Genomic DNA, 21,606 nt, shown 5'->3' on the forward strand with positions numbered 1-21,606 from the left:
ATAATTTATCTCAGTTTATAGTTTGTCTTTGCATCTTCTTTACAGGGCATTTTGTAGAACAAGTTTTTGATATTGATGAGGTCCAATTTATCAACTTATTTTTTTTTAACCTCAGCTGACAATATATTTATTCATTTGAGAGAGAGAAATGGAGAGAGGGAGAAAGGCGGGGAGAGAGACAGACAGACAGACAGACAAACAGACATATCGATATGAGAGAGAAGCACTGATCAGTTGCCTCTTGTACCCCAACCAGGGATCAAACTTGCAACTAGGTATGTGCCCTGACCGCGGATCTGACCCGCAGCCCCCTGTCGGTGTCCGGGACAGTGCTCCGACCAACTGAACCACTCGGCTGGGGCCCAGTCTATCGACTTGTATGGATTATACTTTCAGCATCAAGTATAAGAATTTGCATATTGCTAGGTCTCCCAAGGGTTTTCTTTAACATTTTTTTTCCTGAAAGTTTAAAAAGTTTTACATTTAAGTCCATCTTCCACTTTCAAGTTAATTTTTATGTAAGGGATGAGGTTTAGGTCGAGGTTTGTTATTTTGCCTGTGGATGTCCAATTGTATTAACACCACTTGTTGAAAAAGCTATCCTTCTGTTATTCATACTCATTTTTAATGCCAGTTTTCAAAAAATTGTTTTCACTATTTATTTTTATAGGCTCGAGAACTCTTCCTAAAAGCAGTAGAAGAAGAACAAAATGGAGCTCTTTACGAAGGTAAAAACTCAGGGCCCTGGATCATACTGCCTTGACATTTCTGAGCAACAAGTCTTTGTTGCTGAGCGATTTGTTTTTACTAGAATACATTTGGTATGGAACATCAGACTCGCTGTATTTGAAATTGGTTTTTAAAATATCGAAAATAAAAATTGCATTTCTATATAACCTGTCTCCAAAAAAAATATTGCTGGGAAACATCATATTGACAGGGTGAGTAAAATGACTTTTTTTTTTTACATTTAGGTTTTAATATTTATTCTTCATTATTAAAGTCTTAAAAAATGCTGCCACATACAAAAATAGGTTGTGCTGCTTTTATAGGTGGAATTACTTCTGGGGAGGATGTCAAGGATACATTGAGGAACACATGTTTTCTAAGCTAATTCACAGGTGTCTGCAAAGGAACCCCCTTTGACTTTGTTTCTTTTAGTAAAGCTACTAGAAATGCGAGAGTAACGTGATGGGGCTGTTTACCGTACTAGGTTTGTAACCGAGCTTCCGTTTTGTGATAGTAAAGCTAATAATTGGGGCATAGAAGATTCCTGCACTTGGATCATTTGAATATGCCCCCAAAATAACATTTGCAGAATTATTCTATTTTTTGCAAAGTTCTTCTAGTGATATATTTACTTTGAAATATTAAAAGGGTCCAATTACTACCTCTCCATAGTCTTCATTAGTTTGTAAGGTTCCCATCTCCACATAGTGTGTGGTGATTTGCCCAGAATAAAAAAAAAAAAAATGACAGAATGTATTGAATGGAATTGACTTCTTCAGGTCCACCTCTACAGCCCCACGTTCTGTTAGTATTTTTCCATGGAAGACATTATTAATAACATAACTCCAAATCCCCTGGCCAGGAGATTTAAGAGTCTCATGCTCTACCAACTGAGCTACCCAGGCGCCTAAGGGAGATTTATTTTAAAACAAACAGGTTTTACAGGTTACTTAGCTAAATAAGAGGCAGTTGGACTAAAGTTGTATTTGAAGAATTCCAAAAAACTCTTCTCTTTATTCCACCCACTAGGAAGCATTGGATTTTCCTTAACTTTGTGTTTTAGAAGGAAAAATTTGCTTAGAAGTATTTTTTTGTTGGGGCTATGGCAATTGCATTTTCAAAGTCAAAAGAAAGACATTCACATAAGGTCACTTCTGACGATACATAACAGGCTGAGGAAAAAGATGGGAAGGGCTGAAAGCCAAGAGTAAAATGCAACATCTTAAGTTTCTATAACACGTTAGCTTTAGGAAAAAGAAGGATGATTTCTGAGTAGTAAGATTTGTAAATAAGAGTTTGTTCACTGAACTACTGTTGCATGTAGAAAAGGCTGTTTGTAAAGAAAGTTACCCAATTAAATGACAGTTAAGGGTAATCAAAGGAAATAACAGAACTGTGTGGTCATAGCTAATTTAGCTTTATTTCTTCTTTTAGCCATCAAGTTTTATCGTAGGGCTATGCAACTTGTACCTGATATAGAGTTCAAGATTACTTATACCCGGTCTCCAGATGGTGATGGCGTTGGAAACAGCTAGTGCGTATATAATTTGATAGACAGTAATACGTAGAGTGTGTTAAAATTAAGCGTCTTTGCCCTGTTTACTCTTAACTTGATAAGAAGATGGTGCTTTTATGTCAAGTCATAGTCTTTAGTATACAGACTTGTTTATGAAGTTATAGAAATTATTTAATTAGGGAATTTTAAGATTAAAATACAGAAATGTACATTTTAAACAGACATAACAAAGTGATGAAAGATATTTTTTAGGAAAGTAGTGATTATTAAAAGGAGTAAATTAAAGGGTGTATTTCAGCTTTCTGAAACCTAAAGTCAAAATTATTAAAATGTTATTAGGCCCAAACTGAAAAATGTCAGTAATGTTTGAAATTGGGTGATGGGTACATAGGCTTTGATCACACTAGTCTTTCTCCTTTTGTGTATGTTTGAAACTACACGTTTTTACTTAGGGGCTTTTCATTCGTTAGGAAAAGGCTGAATTATAACAAGGTTTTATTATTCTCTTACGGTATGTAGGTGGAATATCGTTAAGACTGTTCCATTGGTTTAAAAGCACAGGAGCAGGATATAAGCACTCCTGAAAGAAAGCCCATTTCACCCTGCCCATTGTGGTCGGGGTGAGTTAGTTGGGGATTATCCCTCCAAGCAAAAGGTCGCTGGTTTGATTCCCTGGTCAGGTGGGTGAGAGCCAGCCATCCATACTTCTCTCCCTCTCTTTCTCCTTCACTTCCCCTCTCTCTAAAAATGAATAAATAAAATCCTTTTAAAAAGGCAAGAAACCACATTTTGTTGTATAGACCCAGCCCCTGAATCAGTCCTGAAGGCAGCATTGATGGTTTTATATGACAAAGATCAAGAGAACATATTTGTAAGTCAGTACTTTTGAAGCTATTTGCAAAACAATTATAAAATTGCTTTGGCTCAATCCTTTTATCCCCAAAAGCCCAATTTACTGATAATAGAAGGGAAGGGAGTTTGTACCCATGAGGGAATGTCAGATTTAAAATGAACAACACCTAGAAAAAGTTTGGTAATGAGAGATTTTATGACCTGTTATTATATTACCGCTGCCATGAAATAATTAAGAAGTTATCTTTACCAGTAACTATGCTTTTTGCCAGTATTTGTTAACTGTTTATACTATTAACACAAGCTTTGGAAAAGCCATATTAAAAGCGTCCCAATGAAGTCATTATTAATTGCCTGCTTAAACGTTTGGGCCAATAATAATATTGCTCACTGAATTAGATTTAACAGTGTACATTAGTTCATACTAAAAAGGAATCATTTGGGCTCTTTCTAAGCCTATTAAAATTTAGATAGAGTCATTTGAACCCAGTAAATAGACTCCAGCTGCTGTTAAGAAAGTTTGTATTAAAATATTAAAGATGCATTTCTCTGCTGTGCAATCTCTTTATACAATCTCAGATTCTATGAAAGTTCTTTAAAGATGTACATAATTTTTTATCAGATCTCATAGGCCCTAAAAGTCGCTTTGCTGGTTGGTTTTTTTACATTTTGTTCAGTGTTGGTAAAGTGGTCCCTGAATCCATCTAGACTCAGCCACACTCGCCCTCGTTGTGTCCCGACAAGCTCTTCCTGGTTTTCCAGCTTCATCCTCATCCTGCCTTTTTTATATCTGGTCATTTTTTAGGTTACTTTCAGCAAGAATGGTAAGCTGGATAATTTTCTAGGGCTCTGACTACACATTTGTCTGTGTGGTAGATGATTTGTGGACCTGCTGAGATTTTTTACATTGCACATTTTCCTCTCTAAATGTAGGGTGGTAAGGCACATCTGTTAGGAAACCTTGGTAAGTACCTCAGACGACCCCTGAATACTTGATTTTTATCCAATTAGATGGACTAGTCACTTAAAGAATATGTTTACTTCAGCCCTGACTGGGGTGGCTCAGTGGATTGAGCGCCGGCCTGCAAACCAAAGGGTCGCTAGTTTGATTCCCAGTCAAGGGCACATGCCTGGGTGGCGGACCAGGTCCCCAGTGGGGGCGCTTGAGAGGCAACCGCACATTGATGTTTCTCTCTTTCTCCCTCCCTTTGTCTCTCTGAAAATGAATAAATAAAATCCTAAAAAAAAGAGAGAGAATATATTTACTTCAGATTTTAAAAATCATTTGAAATTATCTTTTTCATTAACACCCGAAATCTCTATGATAAAACAATTAAATCATACTATCAGTATCCCCAAATTCTAATTCTTTCTGTGTGGAAATTAAAATTTGCCGAAGCTTTTTTCTTCGAAAGACTTGTTATGGTGCTCCTGCGAGGCAGGATAAACTTTTACCACATCAGAGAAAAAACTAGTAAGAAGTTGCTTTTAGATCACTTTTTCTAATGAAGGTTTGAAAATGCTATGAAAAATCAGTTCCTGAGCTTTTTGTTTGTAGACTGAGGCACTTAGTGTCTTCACCTCCCTTCTTTTTGCAGCATTGAGGATAATGATGATGATAGCAAGATGGCAGACCTGTTGTCCTACTTCCAGCAGCAGCTCACAGTCCAGGAGTCTCTGCTCAAACTGTGTCAACCCGAACTTGAGAGCAGTCAAACGCACATATCAGGTGAGGATTTATGCTCGTTGTAAGTCCACGAGAAAGGCATTACCATAGATTTTAGTTTTCCAAGCTTGAAATGTCAGATAACTTGCTAGACAGTTTATTTCATTCAGAATACGGTTGGAGATCTAGTTACAATGATTGTGTGTGTTTACCTGCAAGCTTTTAAAAGTCTGAAGTAGAGCAGAGTTTGCAGTGCAGTTGTTCAAGGGTGCCACGCCTTTTCCCTTAAGATCTAAGGGGGAGACTGAGTTGTGGGGGGCAGTCCTAAGAAAACTGGAGGAATGCGAGGACCACTAGGATCATCAGGTGTTTCAGCCAAGTTGGACAGCAGTCCTGAGGTACAGGCTGAGTGTTTCAAAACACTCAGTGTCTTTCTTTTCATATGTTAAGTGTTTAATTAGCTATGGGACTTTTCAGAAGAGGACAGCTGGAAATTTTTAAGAAGATAAAAATAACTTTTTACTGTTAAATGCAGTATGTTTCCACACACACACCAACATAGTAGACTGTTTTTCTAACACACTTATTTTAATACATCTTGGTAGTAAACTGATCTTTTGAGAGATGGGGATGCTTTATAACAGTAGCTTCAGATTATTTCATACTTAAAAAATAAAGATCTGTGTCTCGATGTTCGGAAGCATTATTACTTCTGGGTAAGTACCCTCACGCGTTATGGCTGAGCAGCCCTGGAGAAGTGATTTGTGAGTTTGTAGGGATGCACAAACGGACGTGCACTGACAGCGTGATGGCGGACGGCAGCAGAGGCACTGAGCGGGCGATTCTCTTTTGCAGTGCTGCCAATGGAGGTCCTGATGTACATCTTCCGCTGGGTGGTGTCCAGCGATTTGGACCTCAGATCATTGGAGCAGCTGGCGCAGGTGTGCAGAGGATTCTATATCTGTGCCAGGTACTACTTTTTTTAACAACTCAGGGAGTGGTGACAGAAGGGGTTAGGATCTCGGCCACTTTTGATAAAAGAACTTGATTGATGTTCTGGATAAAAGCTATTCTAGAACAGTTCGGTAAGCTGCACGTATGTGAATTTCTCAAACCATTTAATATTTAAAGGCTGGAATGCAATAGGTTTCTTTTTTTATTTTTCTCATGTAGAACTATTTTTTATTTTTATATATTTTAATTAACGTTATGCCTGCACATAGTTTAAAGAATTACATGATTCAACCGGGTTTGATACTAAAAACTAAACAAAACATAACAGCAATCCCCCGCTTTCCACCCCTCACCACAAACCTGGTGCAAGCAACCACGCCCTAGGGGCAAATACTTGCAATGATTTTAGCTGATTCTTTTGGTATTTACCTCCACATCTCTTTATCTTATTTATTTATTTATTATAATAGTTCAAGTACAGTTGTCTCCATTTTCCCGCTACTACTTTCCCCTGCCCCACCCACCCTTACTCCCACCCTTAATCCTTCCCCCTTTTGGCTTTGTCCATGGGTCCTTTATATGTGTTCTTTGATGACCCTTCCCCCTTTTTCCCTCATTTTCCCCTTCCCACCTCCCTTCTGGTTACTGTCAGTTTGTTTTTTATTTCAATGTCTCTGGTTGTATTTTGCTTGCTTATTTGTTCTGTTGATTAGGTTCCACTTACAGGTGAGATCATATGGTATTTGTCCCTCACTGCCTGGCTTATTTCACTTAGCATAATGCTTTCTAGTTCCATCCCTTGCTGTCGAGAAGGGTAGGAGTTCCTTCTTTCTTTCTGCTGCATAGTATTCCATTGTGTAAATGTACGATAGTTTTTTGATCCACTCTTTTACCAATGGGCACTTAGGTTGCTTCCAGCACTTGACTCTTGTAAATTGTGCTGCTATGATGCAGTAGGTTTCCAGGGTATAGAATAATTTGTGCAACAGATACAGTTACACACATTACTTCAGTAGGGTAGTTTGCATGCTAATTTAGCTGATTTGGAAAAGAAATTATGCTAAAAAATACTCAGGCTATTTTCACAGTAACTCTAAACCCATTAATTGGTAATGATTTAAATTTGGATTGCACTGGAATTTTCTTTTAGCCCATTAAAAGTAATCCTATACTTTAAAAATCATTCTGTGTGAAGAATAATTATAATTTTGTATAGCATCATTTGAGACTGGTAGCCTTTCATGGGCATCTTATGTAAAAATATATATACTTAGTTCTTACATCTAGAACTTTTTTTATAACTTTAGTTCTTAAAATTTAGATGCATTATTTTTAAATAACCTAATTTCATTTGGAGTCTTTGTATTTTGGATAAAACATGAGAATTGCTTTAATACTTGTTTTTGAAATGAAACTCGATCACCAACTTACGCCATACACGAAAATAAACTCAAGATGGATAAAAGACTTAAATATAAGTCGTAACACCATAAAAGTCCTTGAGGAAAACATTGGCAGGAAAATCTCAGACATTCCACACAGCAACACCCTCACAGACACATCCCCTAAAGCAAGGGACATAAAGGAAAGAATAAACAAATGGGACGTCATCAAAATAAAAAGCTTCTGCATGGCTAAAGAAAACAGCACCAAATTACAAAGAGAACCAACAGTATGGGAAAACATATTTGCCAATGATACCTCAGACAAGGGCCTGATCTCCAAAATATATAAAGAACTCACACGACTCCACTCCAGGAAGACAAACAACCCAATTAAAAAATGGGCAAAGGACTTGAACAGACACTTCTCCAAGGAAGACATACAGAGGGCCCAGACACATATGAAAAGATGTTCAGCATCACTAGCCATCAGAGAGATGCAAATCAAAACCACAATGAGGTATCATCTCACACCAGTCAGAGTGGCCAACATAAACAAATCCACAAACAAATGTTGGAGAGGATGCAGAGAAAAGGCAACCCTAGTGCACTGTTGGTGGGAATGCAGACTGGTGAGGCCACTGTGGAAAACAATATGGAATTTCCTCAGAAAACTAAAAATGGAACTGCCCTTTGACCCAGCAATTCCGCTGCTGGGATTATATACCCTAAGAACACTGAAACACCAATCCAAAAGAACCTGTGCACCCCAATGTTCATAGCAGCACAATTTACAATAGCCAAGTACTGGAAGCAACCGAAGTGCCCATCAGCAAACGAGTGGATCCCAAAACTATGGTATATTTACACAATGGAATTCTACGCAGCAGAGAGAAAGAAGGAGCTTATACCCTTTGCAACAGCATGGATGAAACTGGAGAGCATTATGCTAAGTGAAATAAGCCAGGAGGTGAGGGACAAATACCATATGATCTCACCTTTAACTGGAACATAATCAATAGAAGAAAAAAGCAAACAAAATATAACCAGAGACATTGAAGTTAAGAACAATCTAACAATAGCCAGGGCCGGGGGCGGGGGGGGGGACAGTGAGGAGAGGGGATTACAGGAATTACTATAAAGGACACATGGACAAAATCAAGGGGGAGGGTGGAGGTGGGGGAGGGAGGTGGGTTCAGCTGGGGTGGGGTGGAGGGATGGGGAGAAAAGGCATACAACTGTAATTGAATAACAATAAAAACAAAAAACAAACAAACAAAAAAGACTGGTTTTTGGTGGTTCTGTGTACTATTCTGTTTAACAAGGACCTATTAAACATCTAGTGGATTGCCACCAACCTTTTGAAATTTGGGTCTCTAGCACTGTTACTCCATTAACTTCTTTTAATTATACACAACAAAACATGAAGAGGGAATTAAGAAAAATTTGGGGGATTTCTTTTTGCAGTCTGGCTACAATATAAATAGCTTTTATATCTTTAAAACTGAGTATTTTAAATTATAGAAGTTAAAAGCATTTTGAGTTGTATAAGAATCATGTGAAAATTTAATACATCTTTTCACTTTGCATTTTGTACTAATTCCATAACAAAGTCTTGTGGCCGCTACCTTTAAAATGTTTCTCCAGTCTGACCATTCCGCTGCTTCTCCAAAGTACAGTTCTGGTTCAGCCACCACGATACCTAGTCTGGGTTATGGCAGAAGCACTCTACGTGGTCTCTCTGCTTCCAGGCTTACATGCCTGAAACATATACCCCGTCAACCACCAGGGCGATCTTTAGTTTTTCTTCTTTTTTTCCTATTCTCCTGCCCCCTCCCCCTTGGCAACTGTCAGCTTGATTTCTGTATCTATGGGACCTGGCCTGCAACCCAGGCATGTGCCCTGAGTGGAAATAGAACTGGTGACCCTTTGGTTTGCAAGCCAGCACTCAGTCCACTGAGCCACACCAGCCAGGGCGGACTCTGTATTTCTGTGGTAGTGGTTGTAACTTCTCTTTCATTTCTGATTCTGTTTATTTGGCCTTTCTCTTTTTTTCTTGAGGAATTTGGCTAACGGTTGGTCAGCATTGTTTATCTTTTGGAATAACCGGCTCTTAGTTTCATCGATCATTTCTATTGGTTTTTAAATTTCTATTTTGTTTTTATCTGCACTGATTTTAACTATTTGTGTCTTCTGTTTGATTGTAACTATTTGTGTCTTCTGTTTACTTTAGGGTTTTTGTGTTGTTCTTTTTCTAGTTTCTTTGGGAGTAGATTTAAGTTGTGTATTTGGGATTTTTCTTCCTTCCTGAGGTGGGCCTGCATAGCTGTGAGCTGCCCTTTTAGAGCTGCCTTTACTGCATCCCATAAATTTGAAAAAGTTTTATTTTCATTTTCATTTGTTTCAAGATAATATTTTATTTCCTCTTTGGTCTATTGGTGGTTTAGTAATATGTTGTTTAGCCTCCATGTATTTGTGTTTTTTCCAGTTTTCTCTCTGTACTTGGTATCTAGTTTCTTGCCATTGTGGTCAGTTAAACAGCTTGATACGGTTTCAGTCTTCTTGAGTTGAGGCTTATTTTGTGGCCTGTGATCTATCCTTGAGAATGGTTCATGGTCACTTGAAAAAAATGTGTACTTTTCTGCTTTTGGATAAAATGTTCTATAAATGTCTATTAAGTCAACCTTTCTAATGTGATATTTAACGCCATTATTTCCTTATGAATTTTCTGCCTGGATGATTTATCCATTCATGTGAATGGAGTATTAAAATCTTACTATTATAGTATTACTATGGATTTTTCCCTTTAAGTGTATTAATAATTGCTTTATATCTTTGGGTGCTCCTACTTTTGGTGTGAAGATATTTACCATTATATCCTCTTCTTGGCTTGACTCCTTTATAATTATGTGATGTCCTTATTTATCTTCTTTTTTTACATTTTTTTGTTTTAAGATTTATTTTGTCTGATACAGTATGACTACCCCAAAGTTCTTTGTTTTTATTTGCATGAAATATCTTTTTCCATCCCTTCACTGTCAGTCTGTATTAGTCTTTCAATTTGAAGTGAATCTCATATAGGCAGCTTATAAATGGGCCATGTTTTTTCTTTTTAAAGATTTTATTCATTTATTTTTTGAGAGAGGGGAAGGAAGGGAAAAAGAGGGAGAGAAACTTTGATCAGTTGCTTCCCACATCCTCAACCCAGAACCCGGCCTGCAACCCAGGCATGCGCCCTTGCCTGGATTTGAACTGGCGACCTTTTGGTTTGCAGGACTCAGCCATTATTTCTTTAAATAAGGTTTCTGCTCCTTTCTTTTTCTCCTTCTGGGTTCTTTATAATGGACCGTTTGAGCACTTGATGTTGTCCCAGAGGTTCTTTACGTTATCCTTGCTTTTTAAAATTTTTTCCTTTTGCTTCTCTGATAAATTTCCACTAGTTTGTCTTCCTGGTCACTGATCTGTTCTTCTGTATGAGTTAATTTTCTGTTGATTCCTTCTGATGTGTTTTTTCATGTGTCAGTTATTTTAATCTTCAGCTCTGCCTATTTCTTTATTGTACCTTCTCTTTGTTGAAATTATCCCTAAGTTCTTCTATTCCACACTAAGGTTTGGTGAGCATCCTTATGACCATTTCTTTGAATTCTTTATTAGGTAAATTACTTATCTCTGTTTCCTTAGAGGCTTTTTTCTGGGGGATTTTCTTGTTCCTTCATTTGAACAGGTTCCTTCTTTTGAGAGGTTTTGGGGATTTTATTTTCTTTTTGTTTGACTTTTCATGTTTGTTTATAGGAATTAGACACAATAGCTATTTCTTCCCAATCTTGAAAAAGCGGCCTTATGTAGAAGTGGCCTCTGTGGGTTCTGTGTGCCGGGGGGTTTTGGCAAGCTGGTCAGAGCCAAGCAGGTGCTAAGATGACCAGGGCACTGGTCTACCAAGTCGAGAGACTCTGGTTGGGGAGGCCAGGTGCATGTGGTAATGCCCTGTTCTCTGCTTGTTCCCTTGCTCAGGAGCAGAGTGGGCTTGGGTACTGTGCCTGGGAACATAGTAGTGCTGTAGTGATTTTATTGATGGGCCAGAGCACTTGAATGGAGCCCCACCCACCCTGTGGAGGTGGAGGGGGAACATAAACAATGGTGCTTACCGATACCTCCAGCCCAGAGAGCTCCCATGGCTCCCCAGCCTTCTCTGTACAGTCTCTCTTGTTTGTTGTACAGAAAGTGGTCTTGTGTAGTTATCTCGGTATAGGCTTTATTGCTGGTAGTTTTAGAAGGCTGGCGGGAGTGGTCAGGAGCTTACAGCACTGGGAGTACTGGCTTGAGGGTTGGAGTGGCTCCCTGCAGGGAGGCCTGCGGGTGCATGGGATGTCCCATTGTTCCTGCCAGCTTCCTTTGTCTGGAGGCAAAAGACTCAGGGTAGTGTAACTGGGAACACACTTCCTGGTGATGTTGCAGGTAGGCCAAAGCACCCAAATAAAGCCCCTGCCCGCCCTATCAAAGTGAAGGGGGATGTAAACGATGGCGCTCACCAGCTCGTCCAGCCCTGACAGTTGCCACAGTTCCCAGGCAGCCCTTGTGGCTTCCCAGTCCTCTCTATTTGTCTCCTTCTCTTGCTTGTTGTTCAAAAGCTATTCATTCAGCCCTGGCTGGTGTAGCTCAGTGGATTGAGCATGGGCCTGCGAAGCAAAGGGCCATGGATTCAATTTCCAGTCAGGGCACATGCTTGGGTTGCAGGCCAGGTCCCCAGTAGGGGGCATGCAAGAGACAACCATACATTGATGTTTCTCTCCCTCTCTTTCCCTTCCCCCTCCCTAAAAATTAAAAAAAAAATCTTAAAGCTGTTCATTCAGCCCTCAGTTTTCTCGCAGTAATTGCTCATGATTTATGTATACGTTTGAGTTTGCTTATGGGAGAGGGTGAATTCAGCATCCTCCTGTACCACCACTATCTTGGACCTCTCCCAGAGTCATCTTTTTAAAAGCCTAAGTTATGCTGAAAACTGCAAGGGCCTCTATCTCATTTTCATAGCCGCTCCCATCAGTAAACTAGGACCTCACCAGCCCCTTACTACCCCTCAAATTACATAGCCTATGCTTCATCTTGCTTATTTTGCTGCAGCTATGTGGCACTTCTTGCTCCTTGTGGAGCACACCAGCCACACTCCCACATGAGGGTCTTGAACTCGCTATGGTTCTGCCCAGAATACACTTCCTCATCACTTGTCCAAAGAGTCTTCCCTTGGCCGCTGCATCTAAAATAGTCTTCATTTCCCACCACCACATCTTCGTCTGTTTACCCTGCTTTGTTTGTTTTTTTGCATTGAGCTCATTACCTGAAACTTTCTCTGTTTTCTAATTTTTCTTTGCTTTCCCACCAGTAAAAGAGCAGGGCCTTCATCCATCCATCCATCTCCATGGCCCAAGATGGTGCCTGGCAGGCACCAAACAGAAACTTACTGAATAGAAGGCAGCTCACAGCAGGACTGTTTCTTAAGGCTGCATGTAGCAGCTTAGCCTTTTATATATATTGATGTTGTGATTTTCTTCCTTAGAGACCCTGAAATATGGCGTTTGGCCTGCTTGAAAGTTTGGGGCAGAAGCTGTATTAAACTTGTTCCATACACATCCTGGAGAGAGATGTTTCTAGAAAGGCCCCGTGTTCGGTTTGATGGTAAGTTGAACCCTTTAGAACTCAGGAGAACTAGTGATCCATCATGCTGATTTTGTCAAACACTCGGTCTTAGTTTTCTGTAACAGACCTAAGTACCGTGAGCATATTTAAAGGAAACTACAATAAAAGTAAGGCCAGAAAAATACTATATGATTGTAATTAAGATTCTCTAAAGTTTATTACGTTCTTAATTGTTTAAAAATGTTTTGTTTTGTTTTTTTAAATAGGAGTGTATATCAGTAAAACCACATATATTCGTCAGGGGGAACAGTCTCTTGATGGCTTCTATAGAGCCTGGCACCAAGTGGAATATTACAGGTACAACTGAGTGAGTGAAAAATTCTCTCTCTCCAAGGAGTTGTTCACTAGGTATTGGACGTCTGTTCTCTGTGGCTTTTGCATTTATACACGAAGTGGCCCTCAGTGTCTTTATCCAGTATTATTACAGAAATCATACTTAAAAGCCCAGTGGGTTACTACAAATTTAATTCCTCCTGGCCTCTAAATCAAAGAGCCATTTTACAGTTTAGAAATCGTCCTTATCTGTTGCCCTTGGTAGACTCATTTGCTTGTGCGCTGCTCAGCCCTACTGTCCTTCAGATAATACTGCCAGTGAGGAAGGAGCAGACTTGTTAAGTACCATGTATTATGGGAGTCCACTTTTGTTTGACATTAGTTAGTGCTCTAGGAAAAAACATACAGAACTTTAATAGAGTAATATTTAATCTAACTTTTTATTCAGTGAGTGAAACTAAAAGTTCAACAGTTCCCTCTGAGGAGGGTAAGAAAATGCCGTTAGTTCTTGGTTGCTGACCTCCCAGGTTGTCAGTCACATTTTAGTGACGTTTTGCCAGTTCTTGGGCCCACGGCATTTCCGATTTGCTTCCACGGCTATGCCTAGGTTTAGGTGCCAGTAAAGAAGGCCGCGTGTTGTATTTTATGTGTGTGTGGTGTTTTTGGTGCTCTCCTTCTTACACAGGTACATACGATTCTTCCCCGATGGCCACGTGATGATGTTGACAACCCCCGAGGAGCCTCAGTCCATCGTTCCTCGTTTAAGAACTCGGAATGCTAGGTAGAATTTTTCTACAGTTTCTATCCAGTTCACATTTTACACGGTTAATTGCAGGTTAATATGATTCTGTGTCTTCTTAACTCACTGTTGGATAATTTAAAAAGCATTCTTGGGTGGGCATTTGTGGAAAGTAACAATTCCTATGCCTCTCCCCTGGACGGTGCACTTCAGTAGGTCCCTGGGGCCCGAGATACTAGGTTCACTCACATTCCACTTGAGTCTTCTCGAGCGCGTTGCTTAGACATTATTACAATCCATTAGTTCCTAGATTATTTAAATACATGCAATAGCTAATGAATAGATTGAAAATGTGTTTTTTATTTTTAGAACTGATGCTGTTCTGCTGGGTCATTATCGCTTGTCACAAGATGCAGACAATCAGACCAAAGTATTTGCTGTGATGACTAAGAGAAAAGAGGAAGTGAGTACGCAGGGTCGGACGGGCAGTTTTCCTGTCATGGCCTGTGCGCTCTAGCAGTCTTGATTAGAAAGGGTAAAAGCATGCTGTTTCGTTATTTATACTATTACCCAGGATGCGTAATGACTGTAGCGTATCTCTGAAGAGAACAGGAGGGTTTTCAAAAAGAATGTGGTTATTTTTTATTGGTTCGGCTTGCTTGTTTTTCTCCAAATGGTTTCTTTTTCTGGTCCTGGTTTTCACATGTGAAAATGTAAAGCCTGAATGTCCTTCTGTAAAGTAACTAGTAAAAGGATACCTGAATATGTGTTTTTGGCTCTTCTCATTTTGAATCATATGGGATTTTCTTTCTAAATTAGCTCAAATAGGTAATTCTTTTCATATGGGTATTCTTATAGAGAATTTCAATTTCTACTGGAAATAAGCTAATGTAAGATAATTTCCTTCTTCTCATTCTTACAAAAGAAAAAAATTGCCAAGCAAATATATTGCTGGATTATCACACTCAATAGAGTTTTAAACCTTAAGAGATTGAGGGCTTTTTTTTTTTAAACAACCTTTCTCTGAGTGCATTTTTTTAGCCCTGGTTAAAAACCATAATGTATACCCAAAAAGTCAGTTGTGAGGAAGTTATAATTGCTTTTGTAAATTAGTATAGGATTTGAAAGAAGTTCCCCTTGTGTTGAATCCCTCTCTCTTCTCTAGCATTGTATCGAGATAGGGTTTCTCCGTGAGTCCTGGTCCTGTCACCTTGGGCCCGGCTTCTCTGCTCGGCTCTCACAGACTCCTGAAATCGGGGGCAACAGTCTGAGGGGCAGAGATAGTTGCAGTGACTGTGGCCTTGGCCATGAGTTTCCTGAGGTCAGAATTGGGGAGTTTGTGATGCTCCAGTCTAGGTTTTGTCTAATTAGAATTTAGGAACTCCCACATGGAAAAGCTGTTTTCTCTTCAGACTACGGCACAATAAAACTATATGTAGTGTTGATATTTTTGTGTTTTTAGCAGCAGTATTTGCAGAAGTGTCGTTCTAATGAAGCTTGTCACATCTATTTCTCCATTGACTAATTTTCTGTTACTGCAAAAAATAAGTTATATTCTGCTTTTTCTGTAGCTGTCACCAACTTATCACTTTCTCTGTTTAAAAATTCCCAAGTGTTTTCAAATAAGAGGAAATGTTAGGCTTCAAGAAAGGAGACTGAAGTCTTAATTCCCATCTGAAACTGCTGTGTAACTTTGGTTAACTCCTTTGGCCTGTTTGGGTCGTCACTCTTCAGCCATTAAATAGCAGTAATGCAATCATATTTAGTACATGAGGGTATTATGATGATTTACTGAGATGATGATGATGAGGGGAAAAACCTTATGTTTTTAGAGTGCTTAATATTTTCTTTAGTTTAAAGATTTTATTTATTTATTTTTAGAGAGAAGGGAAGAGAGGGAGAATAAGAGGGAGAGAAACATCAATGTGTGATTGCCTCTTGCTGCTGGGGATCTGGCCCACAAACCAGACATGTGCCCTGACTGGGAATTGAACCAGTGAACTTTTGGTTCTCAGGCTGGAACTCAACCCACTGAGCCACACCAGCCCGGGCTGAGTGCTTAACATTTTTCAAGACACTTATACACAATCTTATTTGATATCCAAGACAACTCCACTATATACAAATGTTATGTTATGCTTGCATAATATATTTCAAATAGGATTTGAAAGAAGTTCCCCTTGTGTTGAATCCCTCTTTCTTCTCTAGCATTATGTGTCGAGATAGGGTTTCTCCGTGAGTTCTGGTTCTGTTCTATATTTATAATATTGAAAGATATTTATATTTATTTTTCTATAGAAAATATTTATAGGAATATAGAAAAGCTCATGCTCCTTTTCTTTCACAGAAGCCACTTGACTATAAATACAGATACTTCCGTCGTGTCCCTGTGCAAGAAGCAGATCAGAGTTTTCACGTGGGGCTGCAGCTGTGTTCCAGTGGCCACCAGAGGTTCAACAAGCTCATCTGGATACACCATTCTTGTCACATTACGTACAAGTAGGTGCCTGCGTTAAAAATACCAAGGCTACAGGATGAATGTGTACTTAGCGGATCTTTTTTCTTCTCCCTTGTTTTTCTTACCATTTTTTTACTTTTATTTCCATTTGGTTTATCCTCGGGGATTATACACTGATTTTAATAAAATTGTGGTTAGAAAAGTAAGTCTGCTAAGAAGACTTCTTGTATCCCAAAGCCAAATCTATTACGTGGTTCCTATATAAAGTTCTTGTTATATGAAGATTATTTTTTCTTACACTTTATTTTACATAATCATGCTTAATATCTTTAAATGTTCTTCAAAAATATTATTTTCAGACATGCAGAAAAGTTGAAAGAATTTTATAGTGGAGACCTATCTACCTGCTCAGTACACCATATAATACTAGTTTCAGGTGTACAGTCCAGTGACCTGACATTTGTGTACAGTGTGGTCACTACACTAAGTCTAACGCAGACAGTGAAAGTGAGCTGTCACTGTGCAAACTCACCGCAATATTATCGTTTCTATTCCCCTGCACCTTTGTCGCCTATCCCCCTAGTCTCCCTCCCCTCTAGCAGTCATCAGTCTGTTCTCTGTGTCTGTGAGTCTCTTTCTACTTTGCATATTTATATCCTTTAGATTCTAGGTTCTACATGTAACTATAGGGTATTTGCCCTTCTCTGTCTGACTTATTTTACTTAGCATTATACCTTCTAGGTCCATCCACATTGTTACGAATGGCAACATTTTCTTTTTATTGCTTTGCTATTTTACTTTTTTATTTTTTAATAATTTTTAAATTACAGTGGACATACAATACTATATTGTTTCAGGTAACATAAGGATTATAGATTTGTATAACTGACAAAGTGATTACTCCAATAAGTCCAGTACCCATCTGACAGCAAACACAGTTGTTACAGTGCTGTTGACTATTCCCTATGCTGTGTTTACATCCCCAGGACTTTTTATAATGGGCGATTTATACAATTTAATCCCTCCCCTTTTTTTACCCATCCTCCCAGCCCCCATCTCCTCTGGCAACCATTAAAATGTTCTCTGCATCTATGAGTTGGTTTCTGTTTTGATGTTTTTGTTTGTTTTTTAGATTCCATATATAAGTGAAATCATACTGTGTTTCTCTTTCTCTGTCTGACTTCACTTAGCATAATACTCTCTAGGTCCATCCATGTTGTCACAAATGGCAAGATACCATTCTTTTTATGGCTGAGGAATGTTCCACTGTATTGGGTTGGCCAAAAGTTTGTTTAGTGTTTTTCTGTACGATGGGTCTAGCAGTGCTTAGTTGTCTTTAACTTTATTCAAAACAATTTTGTTAAATTGTATTGTGACAGCTGTCATGTCAGCGTGCATTTAAAAAAAACTTACCAAAATTGGTAAATTTTTCTGCAGCCATTTTAATATTGAAGATGGAAGAAAATACCCAATATTTTCGGCATATTATGCTTTATTATTTCAAGAAAGGTAAAAATGCAACTGAAATGCAAAAGAAGATTTGTGCAGTGTATGGAGAAGGTACTGTGACTGATTGAACATGTCAAAAATGTTTTGTGAAGATTCTTGGTACTATTGACATTTTAGCCAAATCATTCTTTGCTGTGGAGCACTCTTACGCACTGGAGAATGTTGAGAAGCACCCTGGCCTCTACCCACTAGAAGCCAGTAGTGGGAAGTAGCTGACATACTCAAAATATCCAAGTCAGTAAAGTTACTGGTGAAAATGAAAACTGTGTCTTTTATTTTACAGAAGAAACTAAATGGACGTTTTGGCCGACCCAGTATATATGCACCCGTCATCTTTACCCACGCATCTCGCAGTGGGCGCTCAGGTCGCCTTCGCGTCTTGGCTGTTGTAATGCTGTGGCGATCATAGGGATATGCAGGTCTTTCTGAATTAGTGTCTTGGGTTTTTTTGGATAAATATCCGGAAGTAGAATCGCTGAATCCTCCTTGGACTCTTGCCACAGCTTTTGTTTTAAAGTCTGTTTTCTCTGATATAAATATTGTTACTATAGCTTTTTTAATTTCCATTTGCATGAATTGTCTTTTCCCATCCCTTTACTTTGTGTATCTTTCGATGTGAAGTAGGTCTCTTATAGGCAGCATATATATGGGTCGTCTTTTCTTTTTTTTTTTTGGTTATCCATAGTTCATTTTTTATTTTACTTTTTTCTGTTGCTGTTTATCCCTCCTGTACCCTCTTCCAGTCCCTCCCCCTCCCACAGTCACCACACTGTTGTTTGTATCTGTGAGTTCTTTCTCTTTTTTGCTTATCCTATCCATTTAGCCTCCCTCTGTCTTTTGGTTGCAGCATTTAATCCATTTACTTTTAAAGCAATTATTGATGGCTATGTAGTTATTGCCATTTTATTCTTTTTTTTCTTCTTCTTGAAGAAGTCCATTTAACATTTCTTGTTCTACTGGTTTGGTGGTGATGAATTCTTTCAGCTTTTTCTTGTCTGGGCAGCTATTTATCTGTCCTTTGATTCTAAATGATGGCCTTGCTGGGTACGGTAAGCTTGGTCGTAGGTCCTTTTCATGCTTTGAATATGTTGTGCAAACCTCTTCTGGCCTGCAAAGGGGCCCCCATACACACGCTGTGACACTTGCCCATTGCCCCAGGTCCAGATGGTTCCCTCGGCCCCCCAAGTGCTCTTGTGGGTCCCCAGCCTTCTCTGCAGTCTCTCTCTCTTGCCTGTTGTGCAGAGGCTGTTCAGCTGGCCCTCAGTTTTGTCTCGGGGAACTGCTCTAATGGTAGGTATACATGTGGTACGTTCTGGGGAGGAGGCAAGCTCAGTGTCCTCCTGTGCTGCCATCTTGACCTTTCTGTGAGTTAGGACTTACCTGTATGAAATCAGTAATGAACAGAAGAGTGTGTGTAAGAACAGAGCAGCACAGAAATAAGTAAATTAAAGAAGTAATTAAGAAGGTGGAATATCAATTCGTATGGATATTGAAGTTAGCTGTTGTTGGGTTTTAAAGAATATTGGTATGTGACTAAAGGCTTCCCATTCCAGTTGGGTCCAGAATTCTGAGAGACAGATTTTGGGATCACCTTCGATTAGCCTACTTCACAACCTCCGCCATGTTGTTGAATGCTTTTGGAGCCACAGTCCCAGCTTGCAGATAACTTTTTGCACTCATTTGGAAGGTCCTGACAGCTGAGAAGGAGCAGGCTTTTTTTCTTTCTCCTTATCTCCTTTTTGCTTCTCTCAGGAATCTGTGGAGTTTTTTTTTTTTTTTTTTAATGGAGAAACCAGACCCAGAAGTAGAACCAAAGAAATGAAAAGTATCAAGTTTTAGGAGAAAAAGGGACACTATAAAAGGCACTGTTTGTGACTGCTAATGGTCGCCTTGACTTTCTTATAATATGTATAAAAGCATTCGAGTTTTCTGCTTCTATTTATTTCTCCTCTTTGGGAGGAAAATATAAGAGACTGTAATAGTAAAACTTGTCATCTGCTTCCCCTCCATCCCATCTGTAATTATGTTGTTGGTCATGCTAATATTAAATCATTAAATTCTATTCCACGATTATAATTCTTTCTAAGATTAAATTTTAACAAGAGCCTTAAAATGTCTATAGCTTTTGACTTAGAATTTTACTTTTTGGAATCTGTCCAAAGGACATAATCAAAAACATCACAACATTTTTAGTTGCCAAGAACTGAAAACAATGTACAATTCCCAACAAAAGGGGAATTACTAAGTAAATTGTGGTACAAGCAGACAGTGAAATACTAAGCAGCCACTAAAAATGACTTCTGGTTATATTAGGAAATGTATATGTTGTAATAAGAAATGAAGTAAGGACGATGAAGCAGAGTACGATCTCAGTAGGAAAGCTGGTTAGAGAGGTTGAGGCGCTTGGAAGAAACATTAGGGGAAAAGTGCTTGGTACTGCTGTATCTGAATGATAGAATAGATAGAATTATGAGTGACTGTTTTGCACTTTCCTAAATTTAAAAACTTTTCTACAATGTGCCTATATTATTTAGAATTTACTGGGAAGTACAAAAAACTGTGAAAGGCTAGAGTATAAAATAACCCCTCACCCTCAGAAATATGCAAGGATTTTAAATGAGTTGAGACTTCCCGGTAACTAGTAATTTTGTGCATTCTTTCCAGGTCAACTGGTGAGACTGCAGTCACTGCTTTTGAGATCGACAAGATGTACACCCCCTTGTTTTTCTCCAGAGCGAGGAGCTACACTGCCTTCTCAGAGAGGCCTCTGTAGGTCCTGGCGTCCAGCCCCCTGTCAGTGTTGCATGAATGAAAGCTACAGTGCGAAAGAGCACCTAAGTTATAAATGTACGTGCGTTATATATGTATATCTGGAATTGGGATTTATTTTACACTGTTGGGGTTCTTTTAAGAAGAGTATAAATTGATTTTTTTTAATTTAAAGGGATAGTTGATTCTTGGGGTGTTATGATTTTGAAATCAAGAAGTTGAGATAACAAGTTATTTAAACACATTTATGTTACGAAAAACATTCATATGAGCTTTAAATCATGTCCTTTTTCAAGCAGATTTCTGAGCAGATTTCTGTCACATTAAGTCTTCTGCCTGATCATCCCAATGAAATGCGTCAGGGGAGAGCTTTACCGGATAAGCATTTCTTTCACGCATGACAAAATGGCTTTGCACTAAAGGCTCAAATGTGAAAACCTGTTCTAGATTTGTTTGAAACTGCTTGACCAATAAAGATTCTAAATAAATGTTTCCTTCAAGAAAATGTATTTGGATGGTCTTTTTTAAGCATCAGAATAATAATCCTAGGGTAGCCAGCAAAGGCTTAAGATTCACTGCCTCGTTTCATCACTGGTTTTTACAGACAGCCACAGACTGTAGCTGTCTGACCTCTGATACTCTGAGAGATACGGACACTCTGACCTCATCCAAGCGACTTACAAATATGTGACATTAAGTAAGAAAGAATGAATCCCTCAGGACTGGAACGTCTCAACAAGATAACGACTCGTCTTTGTTCTTAAAAGAACAGTAGAGGATTGTGTAAACCCAGGCCTAACTTTTTTTACAGAATTAAAGTTAAGTAAAGTTAAAGTTTACTCATCAAGTAAAATGTACATTACCTCCCTAATAACAATACCAGTAGTAATTTCAGAGTTTGTGTCTGGCCGTCTGCTACCAGATTCAGATTTCTTTTTGGTGATTCAAATACAGCTAGAGTCAGTACTCAACATATTTTCAGAAATCAGCCTCTACAGCCACAGTTGCATTCAAGTTCATGTTGATGTTAAAAGACCCTTCATACATTCCTGCAAAGCAGTATGGGAC

General features: G+C 38.8%; 1 protein-coding gene across 1 annotated transcript in view; it reads left to right on the top strand.

Moving 5' to 3' along the window:
* Nucleotides 1-21,047, top strand: part of FBXO9 (F-box protein 9) — a 28,810-nt gene extending 7,763 nt beyond the window's left edge. Inside the window, 10 exon segments of the mRNA XM_053913793.1 lie at nucleotides 669-728; nucleotides 2,164-2,263; nucleotides 4,696-4,826; nucleotides 5,619-5,733; nucleotides 12,651-12,769; nucleotides 12,997-13,087; nucleotides 13,749-13,844; nucleotides 14,172-14,265; nucleotides 16,150-16,301; nucleotides 20,434-21,047. Coding sequence (XP_053769768.1) covers nucleotides 669-728; nucleotides 2,164-2,263; nucleotides 4,696-4,826; nucleotides 5,619-5,733; nucleotides 12,651-12,769; nucleotides 12,997-13,087; nucleotides 13,749-13,844; nucleotides 14,172-14,265; nucleotides 16,150-16,301; nucleotides 20,434-20,542 — 1,067 coding nt within the window. The 3' untranslated portion in view covers nucleotides 20,543-21,047.
* The last annotated feature ends 559 nt before the right edge of the window (nucleotides 21,048-21,606 follow it).

Source organism: Desmodus rotundus, chromosome 11 (assembly GCF_022682495.2).
Source record: "Desmodus rotundus isolate HL8 chromosome 11, HLdesRot8A.1, whole genome shotgun sequence".
NCBI lineage: Eukaryota > Metazoa > Chordata > Mammalia > Chiroptera > Phyllostomidae > Desmodus > Desmodus rotundus.